The 22,501-nt window shown below is 38.7% G+C and overlaps 1 protein-coding gene across 2 annotated transcripts in view; it reads left to right on the top strand.

Annotated features, from left to right (window-relative positions):
• The first annotated feature begins 5,776 nt into the window (after positions 1-5,776).
• The window catches only part of MRPS9 (mitochondrial ribosomal protein S9), a 41,770-nt gene continuing 25,045 nt past the window's right edge, over positions 5,777-22,501 (top strand). For both annotated transcript variants that reach the window (XM_060168520.1, XM_060168519.1), the window contains exons 1-4: positions 5,777-5,927; positions 9,453-9,632; positions 16,879-16,941; positions 17,030-17,060. In XM_060168520.1, coding sequence (XP_060024503.1) covers positions 5,793-5,927; positions 9,453-9,632; positions 16,879-16,941; positions 17,030-17,060 — 409 coding nt within the window. In that variant the 5' untranslated portion in view covers positions 5,777-5,792. The remainder of the gene's footprint in view (positions 5,928-9,452; positions 9,633-16,878; positions 16,942-17,029; positions 17,061-22,501) is intronic.

Here is a 22,501-nt window from a genome sequence, read left to right as displayed (position 1 = left end):
GCAACCTAGCAGCTGTAGCCTTGTGTCCTTACGTAGATGGTGGGGTGGGTGAGGGGACCATAAGAGCAGCAGACGGAGTTAAGTGGGTTGGTGCTAAAGCAGGCGGACAAGTGGACTGGGTCCCGGAAGAGAATGGTACCGGGGAGCAGGTACAATGGAGAAAGGTGAGAATGAGGTTCTCAAGACACCATTGGTAAAGACACCAGTCCTGCCCAGGACGGGGCGTGATACAGAGAAGCAAGTGCTCCAGTGCACGTTGTCTGGCTCCCTCCCTTCCTCGTTGTGGGACCGGATCAAGGCATCGAACACGTCCAAACGGCACCTTCCTTATGTCTCACAAGAGGGTAGTAACAGCGTCTCCCTCATAGGGGTGTTATGATTCAATGAGAAAAAACTTAGAACAGAGCTCAACTCATGCCATGTTATATAATTCTCTTTACACTTTGTAATGTCTTACATGTGTGTGTGTGTGTTCATGTGTACATGCGTGTATAATTTATACAATTCTTTTTATATTTCTTAGAATGATACCCCACGGTCCACCTAAATCGATACTTTATCTGACACAGACTCTAGAGATTCGTTGTTAGCTTTACTTCTGCAAAAGAGTGAGATCACACTTCAGTACGTTTTTGAACGAGAACACTCTCATTTTTCAGGTCTGGGTCACAATCTGCTACTTACTTACATTTTCAGACTGCATCCACCTCTGAGGAGCAATGCACTTTTTAAGTTGCCTCCCTGCTGTGTAAAGTGGTACTTCTTCTATCGGTCCTAAAATAGTCTCTTTTATGCCTCAAGAAGTTCACTTTAGTTCTAGTTTTCTAGAATTTGATTATTAAGCCTGTTTATTTTAACCATGCCCTTAGTGATTTTATTGATTCCAATTTCATTTCATTCTGCAAGTCCTAGACCCTTGACTATATCTGGGCTAAAATCTTGTTCATTTAGTTCCTTTTTTCTAGGTCTGCTATACCTTCACTCAGCACCCATCAAAGGAGTCCTGAATTGAGCCCAAATTCATGCCTCGGACATGGGTGAAAGAGACACCCATAATGTCACAGAACATTTTCTACACACTATTATTTCAAGCAGGGAAACCACTTATAATTCTACCATCCTATCCGGATAACTACCTTTACTGTCTAAATTCACTTTAAAAATGACTTAATCTATGCAAAGTAATTGCAAACATGGTCAAGGAGACACTGGCCCAAACATATTGCCGCATGAACTTGTGTGCTTTTGAAGTCATTTTCAATGCACAGCAAATCGTGCGATTAATCCACATTTATGTTCCATGTAAATTTGTTTTATTTTTGATAATGAAGCCTGGAGGAATGATTCTTGAAGTATCATAACAGCATTGACTGACAGCTCCCCAAGTGCCGTCTCTCTTATAGCAGACATAAATGACAGCTCGTAGGTAAAGAGCATATGCAAATGGATGGGGTTCACACTGAACACAGTGGGGTAAAAAGCCAAAGAAGATACTTGTTCTATTTCTTATTTATTAAAATTCAATCAATATGATAAAATATATGAACTTTGGGAGACTAGATTTACTTGTGGGCTGAGACAGATTCAGTTCTTAAACTGTTAGAGAAGCTTGATATATAGTAATTATGTACTAAAACTATCTCATATAAATATTTTTAAACGCCAGTGAAATTTACATTACTCATTTTCATACCCCATGTATACTGTTTGTTTAGCTGGGAGTGGTCTATATAACTAGAGCCTTTTTATGTTGTAGATTTAAATTATCAGGTTATCTTTCGTGGGCAACCACCTGTGTAGATTAAGTTAAAAATCTGGCCACATTAAAAACAAGAATCCTGCAATGCCACTTCTAGGTATACACCCCAAAGGATTAAAGGCAGCGATCTGAACAGATACTGTACACTCATGTTCATAGCACCATTATTCACAAGCCCAAAGGTGAAAGCAACTCAAGTGTCCCTTGACAGATGGATAAACAAAATGTGGTCTATGCATACAATGGGATATTACATCGCTTTAAAAAAGAAGGAAATTCTGATGCATGCTACAACATGGATGAACCTTAAAAACATGCTAAGTAAAATAAGCCAGTCATAAAAGGGAAAATGTATGATTCCACTTAGATGAGGTAAATATAATAGCCTAATTCACGGAGACAGAAAGTAGAATTGCGGTTACCAGGGGCCGGGGGAGAGGGAAGATAGGAATTGTCTCATAGGTTCAGAGTTTCAGCTGGAGAAGATGAAGAAGTTCTGGAGGGCTCCCCTGGTGGCGCAGTGGTTGGGAGTCCGCCTGCGGATGCAGTGTACATGGGTTCGTGCCCAGGTCCGGGAAGATCCCATATGCCGCGGAGCAGCTGGGCCCGTGAGCTATGGCCTCTGAGCCTGCGCGTCCGGAGCCTGTGCTCCGCAACGGGAGAGGCCACAACAGTGAGAGGCCCGTGTAACGCAAAAAAATAAATAAATAAAAAGGAAGCTACTGGATTTTTTAAAGACCTTTAGAAATCAAAATAATTTATTCACGTAATTTTTTTAACTGAAGCATAGTAAACTAAAGTCAAAGTAATAAATCTTCCGTGGTAATGGTTTAAGGGCAAGCGATGCTGGCTTTCTTCACATCCCGTCCTCACTCAGAGGAAAGGCAGATCACCTGTTCTGGAACAAGCCGGTGCAGCTCTGCGGGTGGGAGACTGTAGAGTCTCACAATCTGCAGGCAGGAGGTCCGAGATCAAGGTCAGCAGGGTTAGTTTCTTCCCTGTGAGGGAGAATCTGTTCCAGATCCTCCTTCCTTGTCTCTGGTGTCCTCGGGGGTTCCATGGCTTGTAGACAGCCATCCTCTCCTTGTGTCTTTATGTTGTTTTTCCTCTGTACATGTCTGTTTCTGTGTCTAAATTTACTTTTTTTTAGTAAGTAGTGCTGAAGTTCCTGCTCTGGGGGCTGCACTGCTGAGGATCACTGGTCTAATACACCCTTGTTACGCTGATTAGAAATGCAGGTTTTCCATAAGCGAAATGACCACCAAGGGTCAAGAGTGAGTCCGTGGCAGGGCTCAGAGGGGAACTCTGATTTCGTGATCCACATTTTATGCACTTTCCCTGAAGCATACGGTTTTTGGTCATCTTTTTTTTTTTTTTTCTTGTGCTGTACAGTAGGACCTTGTTGTTATCCATTCTGTATATAATCGTTCGCATCTGTTAACCCCAAACTCCCACTCCATCCTGCCCCCACCCACATTTGGCAAGCACAAGTCTGTTCTCTATGTCTGTGAGTCCGTTTCTGTTTGGTGGATAAGTTCATCTGCGTTATAGATTCCACGTATAAGTGATATCATGTGGTATTTGTCCTTCTCCTTCTGACTTACTTCACTGAGGAGGATCATCTCTAATTCCATCCATGTTGCTGCAAATGGCATTATTTCGTTCTTTGGTCATCTTTGATTCAAAATTCTCTGAAGATCTCCATCGTCTGTGGACCTATCAAGCCTTCGTGTTTTTTCTAGACTGAAGTTTTCCATATTGATCGACAAAGCTCTGCAGTTCCAGGGACGCTTTCTAGGAATCCTTTAAAAATGTGTGTAGGTTTTTTGTGTTGTTACAAAAGAATTTGATTCTATGAACATTTTTATACATGTATCCTGATATACTGTGCAAGAATTTCTGCAGGGTATATATACCTAGGAATGTAATCAATAGATTGTAGGGTGTGCTCATCTTAACTTTAGATCATTGATTCATGGATTTCAGGAAAACTATATCAGTTTACACCCTCACCACCAGCATCTAACACTTCCTGCATTCTCACAACTCGGCAACACTGGGTGTTGTTTGTCCAACATCTCGACTTTCCTGATATTTACCTTAGAAGCTGCTCTAGCACCGAATCCTCACATTTACATGACTCCACCATGCTGGACTGTTGGTATTTTATGATCCTGATATGGGACCGAGGATGCCTGTTGCCTCTGACATAACAGGTGCTCAGTAAACGAGAGAAAAATTAAATGAATCTAAGATGTAGCTGTTTGGTAAAATGACATTTTTTTCATATTTTAAATGTTTATCAGTACATTCCTGATTCCAATCTTTCCTTCTGTCTCCAAATTATGCAGCCAGTGTCAACCTACAGTTACATATTTCTTCCCAAACTCAAAGGCTACACAGGAAATTCAAAGCAGCAGTCCAAGGGTTGCCCCTAGAGGTGGGAGATGTATTACATTTGCTTTACTGTAATCTAGTAAAAGATCATAACATGAATCTTAGAGAAAAAAACTTCCACAATTCCTAATCTTAATTTCAGTACTTAATGTATTTTTCATATGCTCCAACATGTCATTTTAAAATATGATATAAATTCTGCTTCTACATACTTATTTGATTGTCTTGGTGAAATTTCCACAATTAAGTTAAAAAACTTTTTTTTTTACAATGTGTAGGAACTGCTGTTTAAAGACATCTATTTTAATAAGTTATAAAGTCTTGGTTCCCGAATACTAGCTCATGGGTCTCTGCCAACTTTGTTCGTTTGTTTGTTTGTTTTGCGGTACTGGGACCTCTCACTGCTGTGGCCTCTCCCGTTGCGGAGCACAGGCTCCGGACGCGCAGACTCAGCGGCCATGGCTCACGGGCCCAGCCGCTCCGCGGCATGTGGGATCTTCCCAGACCGGGGCACGAACCCGTGTCCCCTGCATCGGCAGGCGGACTCTCAACCATTGCGCCACCAGGGAAGCCCCTCTGCCAACTTTTGATGAAAGTCTCGCTAGCCTAAAAGGTAACACCAAAAAGAACGAGTGCGAGCTTTGCGTACACATAAATGCACTCCATTTGAAGGACCACACTTCATTCCAAGATTATGTCACTTTTACCTTCTTAATATTAACATGTTCTGTGTTTTACGAAATAGTGATGATAGTAGATGACATTTATTTGCTTGACAACTTGACCTCAGATTTTCCATATGCATGTGTGTATTTGCGTATTAATTTTACTGATCCTTCGAATCTAATTGTTTGGAAACCCTTTAAGAGCAGCTTACTACATCCTGTAATATGTATTTCGTAGAAAGCGCCCTTGGAGTTACTGTCTGGAGCAAACAGTAAAAAAGCCCCAGAAGGCAAGCCATGCTCATCTATATTCATACCCATTTATTTAGTTCTGATTGAGTTTCCAGGGAGGTTTAGTACTAACAGTAAGGGGGTGACAAGCAAAGACAAGTGTCTGTCCTCGCAGGTTTAAGGTTTAGCCTGCGCTTCATACACTTAGGAAACAACCAGTTTCCGGAGGAGGGTGCAGACACTGGACCCCGATACACGTGGGAAGGAAGGAGGAGGTAAAACCCATGCCAGGAAGGGGTCTACTGGGAGCAGAGGCACGGAGCTCGGTCCTACTGAGCGGAGAGAGGAGCTGGGTGATGATGGAGCGTGAAGGCAGGGCTAAGCAGGGGAGCCGGCGCTAGGGCAGGCTGGACGTGGGGCGGAAGGGCTGGCGAGACAGCCACGGGGCAGTCGTTCCAAGGAGACTCGGGTAGCGACCGACTACAAGACGCGCAGAAGATGCGCGAGGCCAGGATGCAGACCCACTACCTTTCGCACGGTCAACACCTGCCCTGGGCCGGGGTCGGACACGCCCCTCGAGCTCCCGCACCCAATCAGCGACGAGCCGCCTCTGGCCGCGGGACGCGCCCCCTGCTCCAGCGCCTCTTCCCGGCAGCCTCGAGAACCCGGAGCCCATCAGCGCCTGCGCAGTCCGCAAGCCCCGCCTTTTCGTCCTACTGCCCGCGCCTCCCGCAGCCAACATGGCGGCTCTACGTGTGTCCTGCGGCGCAGCTGCTTCATACGGGCTCTTTCTTGGGGGTAGGGTTACCTTTGCTCGGGGACAGGGCCTCTGGAAAGCCGCGGCTGCTAAGCTGCAGAGAAGTCCCGGATGCCAGGTAAGGCCTGAGAGAGGTGGGAGTGCTGGTCCCTGGAGCACGCGGATGTGGAGCCGGCTCCGTCGCGGTGCTCTGGCGTCTCCGCGCCCTCAGACGGGGCCCTGGGGTCTTAGGTGCTCAGCAGCGGTCTGAGGTAGAGAGAGGAGTGGGATTGCCTTCTGGTTCCCACCCTGGACGTTGTTGCTGGTTTTCTCAGGGTACAGTGAGGGGGAGGTTACCTGAGACGGAACTAGAGCGACCCCTGCCTTGACCCGCCGCCCGGGTGGGTGATGGGTCCCGCCCTGCCCACGAGCCCCGCGGTCCAGAGGGCGGAGGTGGATGAGAACTGGACCCCTGCAGGGACCCGAAGACTGAATGCAGAAAGTCGCACAGTGGAGAGGAGAGTGACAGTTTTAAAGTGTCTTGCATCTGTGCAGTTTTCGTTTTCTTAATTTTCACGGTACTTTGTCTGATAGATGGAGATCACAACTTCTAAACTAAATTGAATCCTGAGGGCAGTGGGAAGCCAGGATTCTAGCTTCACAGCTGATTGGATGATGATGCGATTTACTGACATGGGATCTGAGTAGGAGGAACGAGATTTGAGAGGGAAGGAAACGAGCTTAGTTTTGGATATAATTGTGTTTATTAAATAGTTATATTTGGGATGTCCAAGTGTAGATTTCCAGTAAACCCATAGATAAACAAGTTAAAGAAGAAAGCTGATTTACACGTCCTCTGTTACCTTGTAGATGGTAATTGAGGTCTTGGAAATGAATTAGATCATCTAGGGGAGGTTGTAGTGAATGAGGAATAAGCAGAGGGATCGGACCCTGAAGGACAAACAGCAGAGGAAGAAGAGCCACCCAAGAGATTGAGAATGACCTGCCAAAGAAGTAGGGGAAAACCCAGGCAGTGTGGAGGCATAGAAAACAGGAGAGTGTTCCAAGGAGGGAGAGTGCCTGACAGTACCAAGTACTGTAAAGAAGTCAAGTACTGTGATCAAAAACTGTTGAAAAAAGAGTTTTTTTAAAAACTCCTTTTTTAAAAATCTTCTTTCTTTTATGTTTTAACTCAGATCAACCAATCCATCCATTTATCCATCAAACATTTGTTTTTATTATTTTTTAGCTGGAAAATAGGTTGGAAGTTTTTATTTTTCTCATGCATCTCTTTTGAGTGTATCCTTTCTGTAGACGCATAATTTCCTATAAAAGGGACTGTAGCATACAGAATGTTCTTACTGTTGACACTAAGTGGGGGAGGTGACAGAGAGTTGTTAACTTCTGCTCCATCCCTGGAACTCCCAAACCTTTGAACGTATGTATCCTTCTGTGTCTTTCCCGATGTTCTTTTAGTCATAGACATGCATTCATATGCATACTTTCAAAAGATGGATCCTGTTCTACTTTTTGCTTCTTTAACTTACACGTATAGCAGAAATTTGCTGCATAATATTCTGTGGTATGAATGTATCAAAGTTAATTTAACAGTTGATGGACATTTGCTTTGTTTCCTTTTTCTTCCCACTAATAAAGTGTTCAGTAAACATCCTGGTGTAATTCTTACTACATCAAATATCTTGTATCTGATGCTTTTATTTCTGTAGGAGAGAGTCCCAGTTGTGAGGTGATTGCTGCAAATGTCAGTAGACATTTAATAGATGTTTCCACATAGTTCTCCAGAAAGGCTGTAGCAATTCACAGTCCATCCTTGACGTAAAAGCATGCCCTTCTTTCCACGTGCATTAGGTATTATTTTTTTCAGTAAGGTGGGTGAAAAATGATTTTCCTTTGTTGCTTTAATTTCACCTCCCTGACCACTCCTGAAATAAATAAAGCTTTTCTTTTTTCCCACCCCTATGGCAGGTGTTTACTGAGCAGTTCACTTGAGCCAGGCACTGCAAAGTAAACAAATCATTGAAGTCAAACAATCCCTAGATGGTGTCCACCCTTAGCACTCTCAAGGGTTGGTCCTGAGATGCTGAATCCCCAAATTCCTGAATACCTCCACAGCACATATGTTAGCACATGCAGTACAGCTTAGATACAACTGAAAGACTTAACTGACCCCATCAGGCCCTTAATGGTTCCTTCTATATGGCTAAAGACATTTATAAAGCTTTTTTCCTGGCCCAGAGCTTATCTGTCTTAAATATTAGCATTTCTTCACTTCCGTCTCCAATATTAATCATTATATTTCTTTTAGGGGCCATGTTTCATAAAACAAAGTTTTTAATCACTTTATGAGTTGCTGAAACACTACACCTGTTTTTGTTTAGTTTGGGTCATAACCCATTAGTTATGAAATCTCATAAGAGGTTAAAGAAGGGAGTGGAGAGAATAGAATAATTATAATAATCAAAGTCCATCTTATACAGGGTATTTTTGCCTTTTGTTTATGTATATATATGTGTGTGTGTGTCTGTCCTAGGGGGTGATATAAGCAGTAGCTGTTACTGTGGGTCACAGTCAGACATGTTTGACACTGATGCAAAAGGAAAAAGAAACAAGTTCTGTTAAGCTGTGGCTCCTGGCTACTCAGTTGGGAAGCTCTCCAGGTTTTCTCCTGCATACCAGAATTGTGGCATACACGTTTCATGTTAATGGCTCAGTACCAGTGCAGATATCTGAGTGTCCCAAATTTGGGATGGAGGAGGGAATATTACTTGGGAATGGCCAAATTTTTCTGGTTTTAAACCCGTGAATATCAAGGATCTACACACAGTGTACTGTGAGATTTACAAAGTAAATACAGAAAAGCACAGAGTGCAGTGCCTAATACAAATGAGTTGTGATGGGTAGAGTGGTGGGCAGCTTCTCAGAGGAGGTGTTGGGAGAGTCAGTTAGGAGTTATGTGAGAAAAGAGAGGTATTCTGTTCTAGGAACATGTAATGGGTCCACAAGGGACAGCGATGTACAGAGTCAGTGGATTCTGGCAACAACAAATAATTGGTTATAGCAATTATAATTGGTATAATAATTGGTGAGAGAGCGGTGGGACAGGATTAGAAAGTGTATGGCTATGTGAAGATACTTGAATTTTTTTTTTTTAAACTGTCACAAATGAAAGTAGTTTTGGCTTTATTATAAGCAGTTTGACAGTCATGGTGTGATACAAAGGTTACCCATGAATTCTTTTTTTTTTAATTCTTTTTAAGGGAGTGGTGTTTTACTCTTTATTCGTTGTGTGTCAAATATCACAGCAGCCGACATTGACCAGTCGGTATCAAATGTGGATGTTTGTAGCAGACACGGAGGTAGCATATCACTCACAGTTATTTTTATTATTATTATTTATAATGTGTTGAAATGCTAGTAGTTTCAACTTTGTAAGCAGAAGCTTTTAAAAGCAAGCTTTCTAGCAGGGACTTTCTAGCAGGGAACAGTTGTCTTAACAAGCCTTTACCTTGTCTCCAGACTCCTGCCAATTGAGTACCATAATAAAAAGAGAGTTATTTGAATGTCTTGTTTTATTTAGAGACAGTGGCCTGTAAGATCATTGTTTAATTTAAAATCTTTTCTTTCCATTTGTATTTTCTCCTAGATATTAAGGTTAAGACACACCACAGTTGTAACAACAAGGAAAAATGTTGCAGTCTTAAGACGTGAAACTTACACAGTGGATTTTATTAAAAAGCAGATTGAAGAATTCAACATAGGAAAGAGACACTTAGCCAACATGATGGGAGAAGATCCAGAAACTTTTACCCAAGAGGATATTGATGTAAGTACAGTTACTCTGTTGGAAAAGTAATTGTTGTAGAGTTTTAAATACCGAAAGCTGTCAGACTGTCAGAATAAGGAAAAATGCCACTCTACTATTTTGCAATAGTAGAAATTGGAACTGTGGTTTCAGAGAGTTGCTACTCTGTATTTGAAGCATTATAAAGTATAGTGAGGTTTAGATTTTACCCAGAAATGGATACTTTTCCTTGATTCCAGGTCGCAGGAGCCACAATGAATGTTTATACACGACTTAGAAACATTTATCCTGTTATGTAGTCTTAAACTCAGCTTTCTTACAAAATGATAAAACAAATGGTAAGTTTATAGGAAAAATCCCGTAAGTAAACCCAAGCCCAGAGTTTTTATCAACCTAACTATATATTTGAATTTTCAAAGTGAGGGCATGTTCTGAGTGATTTGAGAGTAGGGCTAAAATTCTGTTCCTGTTCCACCTAGTGCTAGTACTCTTACTTTGTTCTTCTTTTTCAAGGTCATTTTGTCTGTTCTCTGCCCTTTGAATTTCCATATGAATTTTAGAATGAGCTAATCAGTTTCTTCAGCGAGCCAGCTAGGATTTTGATAGGATTATGTTGAATCTCTAGATAAATTTTGGGAGTATTGCCATCTTAAGTCTTCTGATCTGTGATCATGGGATGTCTTTCTGTTTATTTAGATCTTCTTTAATTTCTTATTGTGATGTTTTCCAGTTTTCAGAGTTTGTTTGGCATTTCTTTTAAGTTTATTTCTGAGCATTAATTGCTTTTTGAAGTTATTCTATTGTAAATAGAATTGTTTTGTAGTTTTTTGGTGGATTTCTTAGGATTTTCTACATATAAAATGTTGCCACTGACAAATAGAAATAGTTTTAGTTCTTTCTTTCCAATCTGAATGCCTTTTATTTCTTTTTCTTGCCTAATTGCCCTGGCTAGGACCTCTAGCAAAGTTGAATAGAAATAGTGAGTGGACATTCTCACCTTGTTCCTGATCTTAGGGAAAAGCCTTCGTCTTTCACCGTCGGGAATGATGTTAGCTATGGGTTTTTATAGATGCTCTTTATCAGGTACTGGAGATTCCTTTCCATACCTAGTTTGCTGAGCATTATTATCATAAAGGGGTTTTGGATATTGTCAACTTTTTTTCTTTTTTTTGCTTTTACTGAGATGATATCTTTTATTGGTGTGGTATATCACATTACTTGATTTTTTTTCGTTTTCTTTATCTACTTTATCTTTTTTTTCTTTATTTATTTACTAAATTAAAATAGGGATGACGATCTCCATGTTGTTCTTAGGACTAAGGAGACAAACACAAACCCCAAAAAAGTTTATGACATAATAAATCACAAAGTCAATCATAAAGGACAAACTTGTTTTACCTATAATTTGTTCTGGGAATCATGGAAGCAAATGAAGATTTTTGTTTGTTTTTTTTTTAACATTATTCAATGAAACATTACTTCCTAACAGCCAACCCCTTTTTTTTTTTTGCGGTACGCGGGCCTCTCACCGTTGTGGCCTCTCCCGTTGCGGAGCACAGGCTCCGGACGCGCAGGCTCAGCGGCCATGGCTCACGGGTCTAGCCGCTCTGCGGCATGTGGGATCTTCCCGGACCGGGGCACGAACCCGTGTCCCCAGCATCGGCAGGCGGACTCCCAACCACTGCGCCACCAGGGAAGCCCCAGCCAACCCTTTTAAACAAAGTGTTAGATGTCAGGTAAGACTCACAAGAATCAGAGATTTTAACTATATTTTAAAGGATATGGGTTATTTATTTATTATTTTTTGCATCAATTGACTTAGATGTTAAACCAACCTTGTGTTCCTGGAATAAATCCCACTTTGGCAGGGTGGGTCATCTTTTTTATGTGTTTCTGAAATTGGTTTGCTAGTGTTTTGCTGAGGATTTTTGCATCTAATTAATACTTATCTGTATTTTTCTGTTCTTGTAATGTCTGTGATTTTGACATCAGGGTAATACTGGTCTCACAGAATGAGTTGGGAAATTCTCTTTTATTTTTGGAATTGTTCGTGAAGAATTGGTATTAATTCTTCTTTAAATGTTTGGTTGAATTCATCAGTGCAGGCCTCTGGGCCTGGGATTTGTGTGTGTATTTCTGTTTTTGATTTTTGATAATTACTGTCTGCTTTTAAAAATGGTCCTCCCCTCTCTCCTTGTGGTCTGTGTGTCCCTGAGTAACTGTTTTCAGGAAGAGGATCCCACTACCTAACTGACTTGACCACTAAGGCATTTTGGAGCATCTCTTCACTACCTTTTTAGGTGTACATGGACTATATTTAGCTCAGTGAGAGAAACAGAATCATTCAGCGGTTTTGTAAATCTATCTGAAGGGATGAGCATTTTCACAACATAAGTATTACATATGAATTATGTTGTTTAGAGTGGTGTGAGTTCATTGTTTGGCTGTTGAATCAGAATGCTAGTTTGAGATGTTAAATCCTCATGAAAATAGTTTTAATTTTTACAGAGTAGACATGACCTATAATTTAATTCAATTACCTAGTTAAAAGTCTAGGCTTGCTGTATAATTTTCACGTAGGTAAATTAAGTGCCATTGTATTCAGATAAAACCATTCGTTATTATATGAATTTTAGAAACTGGTTTTTCCTTGCTACTAACCAATTGCTAAAATAATGATTGCTGCAGTCATCTGTGAAATGCATTTAGGCAAAAATATTGAAGATCTAAAACAGTTTTTTTCATATATTAAAATACTTAAAAATTTTTTTCTCTAAGGGGTTTAAAACAGACAGACATTGGTGTCTTCATCTAAAGGATCCTTTTTGTATTATTTAGAGAAATCTAAAAGATTCTGTCATTCAGTCAGGTAGAAACAATATTTTTAGTTCTGCTTCTTAAAATATTGAGTTGTTTCCAGAGAAGTGTGTTTAACATCACACAGTAAATGTGAGGGGTGGCAGCTTTTCTTTAAAACTCTGTGTGTGTGTGTGTGTGTGTGTGTGTGTGTGTGTGTGTGTAGTGAAAGTAAGTTGATGTTATTTTGTGTCATTGTGCTAATAGAACATAATAAAAATCTTCTTTAGATTTAGACAATAAAATAATGAAATCATGAATTGTTATGAAAAAAGTCCAATCACTTCTTTAAAATATGTAAAATGTTTTAAAATGAAGCTGGATTTCTTGTGAGGAATATAGATGCAGAACATGTAGAACTTTGTGGTTAAATTAATATTCTTTTAAAAGATAAATTTGTTGTAGTTGAAGTGACGTTGTAGAAAGATGCAGAACCTGGCATTAGGAGAGTCCTCGCAGCATCACTAACTCGCATTGTAATGTCTGACCGGTCACAGCACGGTCACTAGGTTTCCTCATCTCTAAAATAATAATACCTGCTCGCCTACCTCAGAATATAACTAAGGAGGGTGAGATTAATGCGTTATGTTATTGTTCTTATGGCAGATTTTATTGTAATAAATAAAATCTACCATGACTTGAATCAGTCACTAGTTTTCTGATTGCCTTGGTCATACAAGTCTTCCATGAGACAGAATGTTGGGGAGGAGAATCTGCAGTCCTCTTGGGAACATTGATTTATCAGGAGCCACTTCAGCCAGAGTTTGTATTGTACTGCAGGGTGGTGTGTGGTCTCACCTCGCTCATGTCTGAAAGCCCTGTGGAAGTGGGATCCCTTTTCCTTGACGTGGGCCACTTGGTTCTGCTGTGCTCGACTTTCCTACAAATGATTGATATGCTTCACTCAGTCTCACGTTTTATGTCAATTACCTCTTCTGGCATTTTATTAAATTAAGAGGACCTTCTTTGACATCTGAGTAGATGTAAAAGCAAAAGAGGACGATGACAGCCACTGTTTCCAAAGCACTGAAAATATATGGCAATTTATCATTTTATAGTTCCTGTTTTCATTTATTTATTTGAAACTATTATTTTTGTAACAGGTTTGGCTGTGTATATAACCTGAAAGAGAGACAGTATAGCTAAGTCCTCTTTAACACTTCCATACTGACAGCATGCTTGGTTATTTCTAAAGACAAAAATAAATAATTTGATATCCAAAATCAGGAAAATATTTTAAGCTTCCAGATAATCTTCAGAAGAACATTATGGTTGCTATTACGTATTTAGATATCGTGAATGCTTTTTATAATATGTTGACTTTTACTATATAAATTAAAACTAGGTATTGTAATTTGTCTGTTAATAATATGATCAGGAAATTAGATAGTCTACAAAAGGGAATTTCCTAGATGAGAGAAACTTATTTTTAATTGTTATTTGGAAAGAAAAATACCACCACTTACTGAAAACCTCGTATGTATGTGCAAGATGCTGTCTGGGAGCCTGATATACATTCGCACATTTAATCTTCATAAAAACCTACAGAGTAGGTATTTATTGTTGAGGAAATCAAAGCTGTACACGGCGTTTCTGTATCCAAAGTCTGTTTTTTCCACACTTTCAAAGATTAAATTTTTTGGTAGCATTTTCTAAAATAAATTGCAGTCTCCCCAGCCTTACTTAGTAGAATATAGAGAGTATAATTTAACCTCAGGATGTTCCTGTTGAGAGTGGTTGTTAAACTGCGGAGCCCCGTAGTGTGTGTTTGTCGCTGTACTGAGTGGCCTGGCTCTGCCCTGTCTCCTTCCCTATCAAGGTGTCTGTCTTTGCCTCTTGCCGCTCCCTTTGCCTGCTGGCCTTCTGGCATAGCTAAGGTTGTTAGGCGTGTGGATTAAAACTAGGAGCCACTGGACTCAGCATGAGGAAATCATGAGTTTATAGTAGCTACTTCGGCTCTTTATAGGCCTTTTTCATTGATTTCTAGGTTTACAACTTTATTCCAGAAGGTTGAGCTTGAATAGAAATATGGCCTCTGGCCTCACTGAGTGAAGCGTATACAACTTATGTGTGAAAATTACACCTGGGTAATCTTTTATGCTAGTGCACCCTTAATTTAATAAGCCTTTAAACAAGAGTACTGTTGTGGATTAGTGAAAGAAAAAGAAATATGACAGGTAAACTTTACGGATAAAAATAATTCTGCTTGTCACTGTGGATATTTAAAGGTACATTATTTAGAAGGTTTTTTTATTAAAACTACAGCGTTGTGTATCTGCTAGAAATTTTGTTTTGCAAAATGTTTAATGCTCATTGATGGCATTAAATTTATATGAAAAAATATCCTTTTTAGTTGGTGAAATAGCAAATTAACTAAAAAGAAATTAGGTATAGATTTTCTCCATTTCAAAATAGTTTAATTTTTGCCTAATTTCTTAAGTTACATTGAAAAGAAAGGAACCGCCTGCTGCTCTTTCTCTGTGAATCACTGGTGCTGCTGGTAACCCCCATAAGATCTGATAGGAGGACAAACAGGTCCCTCTGACAAGCAGTGTAGTGTATGTGTGTTTGGTGTCTTGCTGAAAGTACTCAGATGCATGCTAAATATTTTGAAAATAGATTTTAATGCCGTGTTTCTCAACTCCTGTGCCATAAATCTTTCCCAGGTGATTTCCAGATGTTGATCAGTGTGTGAAAAGGACTCTTGTCTGAGACAGTGTATGTTACTCCATGGAGGACTCTGTCCCATGAACATTGAGCTGAACGGAGTTTGTAATTCAGTGTAAAGCAGTTATAGTTTGGTCAAAAGAAGAGTCTGTGTGTATGGGAACTGTAAGAAATAGCCCCATAGTGGGTAACAGAGGTGGGCAGAAATGTTTTCCTCAAATCTTGACCGAAGGCTCAAGACTGGCCAGTGGTCAGGGCCTTGGAATTCCATAGGCGTTGTCACACACCGCTGTGCTGGAGTAGACGATCTGTGTAGTGTTGCTCACCCTTTTCATCCTCTCACGTGTACCATCAAAATTCTTTTTCTCAGAATCATGCTGTAAACACAGAAAGGTTGAGGACCACTGATATTTGCATTTTCCTTTTTGAATTAAGCTTATAAATTTTAAGTTGGAGACATTTCGGTTATATTAAATACTATGGATACAGAATTGCACTTGCATTTACTAATGTCTTTATTTGGGAATTAAAAGTTAAGTTCTGCATTACTCTAGAATTTCAGGAAAAAAGCCAGCAAATTGATATATAATACTGCTGAAGTCTACCAATTACTTTTTTTTTTTTTTTTTTTGCGGTACGCGGGCCTCTCACCGTTGTGGCCTGTCCTGTTGCAGAGCACAGGCTCCGGACGTGCAGGCTCAGTGGCCATGGCTCACGGGCCCAGCCGCTCTGCGACATGGGATCCTCCCGGACCAGGGCACGAACCCACGTCCACTGCATCAGCAGGCGGACTCTCAACCACTGCGCCACCAGGGAAGCCCTACCAATCACTTTTTAATTGGTATTATAGACCTCCTTCCGAAACCTGAATGTTTTGTTCTCCAGAGTGTGAATATGCTGTGTGAAGTTTCTCTAATTGATTTTCTGTGCCCATTCCATTTGATGTATCATTTTTCACAATATTTCATAATTTGTGCTCACTTCTAATGAACAGAGTCGTTAGGACAGGCATGTCTAAGTACAACTGACAGCTAACATCAGGTGCCAGATGCAGTTTATAAAGCTGTGTAGAACTGTAGAGAACAGTTTAAATAAATTAGCACCTGTACATTAGTCTCACTTGCTGGTAATTTATAAGCGAATCAGTAGAGATGACATTTAGGTAAGTCATTGATCAAGTTAACAGCTGCAGACCCACTGCCCAGCTGGGATACCTAATTAATAGAGATTGCATTCCTGACCCAGTGCTTCCTTCTCCTGGATTGAGTTTGCAGTCCTTTTATACTTTGACATAAGCCTAAGAATATAGTTAAATACTTTGCCTTCATTTTAGGGAACACTTGAATTACCAGTATTCTAGTGAAAATCCAAAGATGTAAACAACATGTTTACAAATGAGAATTACTTTATTCGGTGACTTACTTGGATTAATTTTTTTCTTTAGTTTACATTCTTTTTTTTTAATCAGTACTTTTTTTGTTTTGGATTCAGGTAAACCATCCCATAGTCTAATAAATTTCTGTCTGGGAGCAGACAGATCTAGTTTAACAGTTACAAGTTTTTTTCTTTTGGGGAATGTATATGTGGTAATTTTATTATCCCATTTAGAAGATTACAAGGTGAGACAATGTATGTGAAACTCTTGGTTCGATATCTCGCACATGGTAAGCACTCAGTTACTATTAGTCATAACGTGAACTTGTTTTTATAACAATTGTTAATTAACCTTTGTGTGTATTTTCAGAGAGCGATTGCTTACCTTTTTCCCAGTGGTTTGTTTGAGAAGCGAGCCCGGCCAGTAATGAAGGTGGTTATCTTCATTAATATTTTCACAAATTTCACTTAGGTTTATATCTTACAGCAATTACCTAATGCATTTTTAATTTATTTTACAGCATCCTGAAGAGATTTTTCCTAAACAAAGAGGTAAGTTTGTTCAAGAATAAAACAGATAGTTCTTTCTTTCCTACAGTGCTGTGTTATATATCAGCAGCCACTCAGGTGTTACGGAGATGCCCTCCTGTGTCTTGGTAGTCGTGAAATAAGTCAGCAGTACTTTATAACTAATAATGAATGGAGTTTACAAACTGTTTCTTTTAAATTAAATAATATTAAAATTAGATCAGGTTAGAGTTTATGCCTATACTAATGTCAGTTTATTTGCATTCTAATATGCCTTTTTGAAGAAGAGCTGGGTACCGATCTGCTGGAGACAAATTCAACTTTTTTTAATATGAAAATTTAAAAATTTTCTTCAATTTGTAAGCATATTTTCACTGAATATAGATTCCCTCCCCTCTTTTTTGACTTTTATTACTTTATTGATGTGATTCTGTTGTCTCTTGCCTTGCATTGTTCCTGATGAGCAGTTAGCCAACATTCTTAGCTGGCCCCCTGTTTTCTCTGGTTTCTTTTAAGATTTTTCTCTTTACCTTTTAAATGTGTAAACTAAAATCTTGAAAACGTAGGACAAGCTTTAAGGTCACCAGAAAATAACATATTTACTATTTTCTAATTTACATTAGAAGCTTCTTGGATAAGTTTGGGGGGAGGCATTGTCAGTTACTTTAAAAAGTATTAAAGCCAGAAATCATTTCTTTAAAACACCCAAATATAAATTTATATTCATCAGTCTTTTGCTATAGCCCTAGAGGGTTTTTCTTTGAGGATGTATCTGTTCCTCCTCATTTCTTTTGCGTGCCTCTGCCCTTGAGATACATCATCAGAGGTTTTTAGTTTTGATTTCCTTACAGTGGAGTGAAGAACTTAAACTTCCTAAGGAATCTGAGTGCAGAATATTTTTATATTTCTACCAATTTTCCCCTGACTACACAGAAGTTGAACAGACTTTGTTTTTTTAGTAACTTGCCTTTGAATCTTTCTAAAGCATTCAACTTCGTTTTGATAGAAGCATCAACTGTCTTTTCTGTTTCCACCCATGTTTCATCTGTTATGGAATACTTGATTCATGTAATTACAGAAATAAGTACAATTCTAATAAACAGGTTTTGGGAATAAACACAGTTGACTCTTAGTAGGTGTGTAACTCAACAGCGAAAATGTGTGGATACATTGGAGGGTCACTTGCTGGCCACAGATGCTCAGTTTACAGGCAGCATTAGGGTGTTGCAGAGCTGATAAATAGAGATTGGTGAGAGAGCAGATATTTTTATTAAAAATGTATTTGTTTTGCCTTGTTTTTTGCTGAGTCACCTTTGTTCAAAGCTAGGTGTTCTGTCATTTTTCTCTACTTCTCTTTACATGATAATTTTTATTTTGAATCTTGTTATAAATACTTTGAATCTTTTAATAAATATTCTGTCTTTTGTATTTTCTGAATTCTTAGATGTGGTTGATAATAAACTATGACATCAATTCAATTAATAGCTTCTGGGAAGATAATAGATGAAGGCTATATTAAAAGTACACATCAAATTTAAAGATGCAGTTCAGTTTTCTAGAAATAAAACTATGCACAAGGCACAGTAACTTACACTTAGTGACTTTTCTGTAAATGTTTGTAATGATAGTGATTTTTTTCCCCTTATTTTAGTGGGAAAAAAAAATTACTTTTTTTCCCCCCATTTTTCAACCTCTCAGTCTCCTCACTTATGTCTCTTCCTCTCTTTGTTCTGTATATCTCTGCTAGTTGCATCTGTTCTTGTATATCTGCCCCTCTGAGACTGGTTCTTTCTTTCAGATCATACCAGCTTCTGAATATTAGAAAGTTGTTACTACTATCGGCTGGAATGTAAAAACTGAAATGTCTGTGTGTCCCTGCAAAATGCCTGTGTGTTATTTTGGAAATATGTCAGTGTTGATAGGATTTTCTTACAATTCAGTGAAGTATATTTAACTGTGTTTAAACAGTATGCCTTTAGAATCAGCAGAGTACTTTTTGCCATCTACCTACCAATTTTGCTGTACTTTGTAAATAGGACAAATTGATTTTTTTATGTTAAAAAAATCAGTGAACTTTAGATTTGAATAGATTATGGCACTTGTAATGTGCTGCCACTTCCCATATTAAAAGATGGAAGCTTCCAGATTGAGTTAACATAAAAAAGCTGCTCTACTTTTTAAAGTAAGTGATAAAAATATTGGGAAAAACAAAGATATGTACCCGGTTGATGACAGAAGCAAGGAGTAGCACCTAATGCCAGACAGAATGGAATTCAGGGAGGTTCGGGAATGGTTCAGTGAGACAAGAATGTTAATCTATATCGATAAAACCTAATATCAATTAAGTGGATTTGACGACCATGAACCTTTTTGCACCAAGCATTTAGCGTTGAAATGTTTAAAGCAAAAGCTGTTAACTAAGGCTGTAAAGAATTTGAATAACACAGCATGATTTTATAGTTACAGATACAAGTACAAAGAATACATTTTCTATGCGGATGCCAATGGAATATTAATAGAATATGATGTAATAGGTTGTAGAGAAAACCTAACAAATTATAGAAATTTCGTAGATTAGATATTCTGAATTAAAATTGTAGAACCATAAAACTTTTGGGTTAAAGAGAAATCAAAATTGATTTTTTAGACTATTTAGAAGTATATGACAGTTCATATTAAGCCCTATGGGATACGGATAGTGTTTTATGCAGAGGCAAACATATATTTATTAGTTATTAAGAAAGACTAGAAATAAATGAACTGTTCAGTATTCAGTTCAAGAAGGCAGAAAAGGGCTTCCCTGGTGGCGCAGTGGTTGAGAGTCCGCCTGCCGATGCAGGGGATGTGGGTTCGTGCCCCGGTCCGGGAAGATCCCACATGCCGCAGAGCGGCTGGGCCCGTGAGCCATGGCCGCTGAGCCTGCGCGTCCGGAGCCTGTGCTCCGCAACGGGAGAGGCCACAACAGTGAGAGGCCTGCGTACCGCAAAAAAAAAAAAAAAACAGAAAAAAGAATGAAATGGCTGAATGAAGTAAAGATTTTTAAAAGAAGGGGTAGGACAATAAAACCAACTAACTCTTTGAAAAAGCCAGTGGAATTGATCAAATTCTAGCAAGTCTGGTTAATGGAAAAAGAGAGAAAACATAAGAGGACAACGTTAATAATTTTACATAATAATATTCAGAGGATATTTAAAAGTGTACGATTGTTATGGGTAACTTGATTCTTATTAATCTGAAAAATATCCTAAATAATATAGTAACTAGTATTTATTAAAACTTAAGAGCAGGCCAGGCACAGTTCTCAGTGCTTTATGCATTAACTCATAATCTTCCCAGCAGTTTTCATAAGTCTATAATATTGTTTTCCCCATTTTTCAGATGTGTTGGGTAAACTTACCCAGGGCACATAGCTGGGAAGTGGCCGAGGCAGCGGACGTAGGTGGGCCCAGGCAGTTGTGGATCCAGAGTGTAGCTCAAACCCCACTCACACAGTTTAAAGAAAAGCAGCGTTCCCAAAATTGTCTTAATTAGGAAACGCTAGTTAGACTAAAAGCTGGAGAAGTCAAAGGTAATCAAAGACCTAACCAAAGAGGCACACAGCCCAGAAAGTTTTGTCGGTGAGGTCTGTCATACCTTGAAAAAGTTTCTAACTTTTATGTTATGTGAACTGCTGCAGAGCAGAAAAAGGATAACATAAACTTCTAAGCTCACCTTAAAGAAACCTACACTGTATTCTTACTAAATTAAATGATAGCAAACCAAATACAGCATTGTAGAGAATAGGATCTCTCTCCCCCACACCCCAGGAATACAAGGGTGGTTTAACATTAGGAATTTATTAATGTAGTCCTCTGTGTTAACTGAGTCAGGGAAAAAATATTTCCGAAGATGAATAAAAAGTTATTTAACAAAATTCAGCATTTATTTTTTGGTTAAAAACTCTTAAACTAGAAATAGAAAGAAATTTTCTTAGTTTGAGAAAGACTATCATGAGAAACAGAAACACATCAGATTAAAAAACATATCATTGGATTCCTTTACATTAAGTTCAGGAATAAGACAAGTATGCCTACACTTGCCTCTGGTACCCATTTTTCTTTTGAAAGTCTTAACCAGTATGATTAAAAAAGGCAAGAAATTAGGAATAAATCACTTAATATGCACAGGTGTTATGAGTGCCCACTTAGAAAATACAAAACTAAAAACTATATAAGCATTACAGTAGAATATCATTATTTGGATATCTGAATACAGGAAACATTCAAACTGAATTGTTCTGAAATTAGTTAAAATGATACTCTTTTATAAAAACATGCCAGAGTATAGGTGAAGCTGAAATGCTAGTCATGGAGAGATCCTGTGAGCCTCCTGCCAGCTGATGACAGCATGGTGGCCAAATCCACACAAAGAAATCAGTGTGGCATGGAGTGTACTGATGACCTCAGTAACGTGATGGTCTCCTCGGTTACAAACAAATTGTGATCTTTCTCTGCCTTTATGTATTTTGGTGGACAAGAACTATTTTAAAAACATTGAATTTCAACTATACAAATATATACCTACATACACGCATACATGTGGTTTTTTAACATTTTCTTCTGTGCACTTCTTGCTCGTCTTTGTTTTAGTTTTAAGTCTACAATTAGCTTATTAAATGCTGTCCATAACTCCTTCTGCTAAGGTCTCCCTGGTCATCTCTTGGTTGAATGGAGTTCATTTTCTAGTAGATTCTTCAAAAAGGGCTCATAGATACAAATTCCCTGAGTTCTTATGTTTTTAAAATTGTTTTTTTTATAGCCTTGATACTTGAAGGACAGCTTGGCTAGAAGGGGAAAATCTTTGGTTCACACTTTCTTTTCTTGAGTTTCTTGAAAATGCTGCTCCATCGTTGCCTTGCCTTGTCTGTAGTTTTTGAGAAGTTTCGTGCTAGTCTGGTTATCTTTCCCCCTGGTGATCCTGAGGATTCTTAATCTAAACCTATCTAGTAGCTTTATAAAAATATGGCATCAAGTTGATTATTGAGGGTTAGATTACAGTGGTGACAATGAGCTCTTTAAATAGGTAGGTTCAAGTCTTTACATCCAGAAATAGTTTTTTTTAAGTTATGAATATTAGTTCTGTTCCACTGTTTGTTTCTGTTCCTTGGGAGTCCAATTATATAAATGTTATTCCTTCCTTGATTGTCTTCCAAGTCAATCACCATCTCTCTGACTCTTAACTTCTTTATGTCATTTTCATTTTTTTGGTTGTTTCCCTACTTTATTTTTAAATGTCCTTTATTATGTTTTTAGGCTGTTCTTTTTTTGGTTACTTATAAGTTAGTCTACATTTCTGATTCTTCCAACTTTTTCTCTTTCTCCCCTGAATTTAATCAAGTTGTTTCATTTCTTTGAGCTTTTGTCCATTTGTTCTCAGTTTTGAACTTTTGATTCAGAGTGTTCTCCAAAAACTCCAAATGGTTGTTT

Source organism: Lagenorhynchus albirostris, chromosome 13 (genome assembly GCF_949774975.1).
Source record: "Lagenorhynchus albirostris chromosome 13, mLagAlb1.1, whole genome shotgun sequence".
Classification (NCBI taxonomy): Eukaryota; Metazoa; Chordata; class Mammalia; order Artiodactyla; family Delphinidae; genus Lagenorhynchus; species Lagenorhynchus albirostris.
This window is presented reverse-complemented; position numbering and strand designations above follow the sequence as displayed.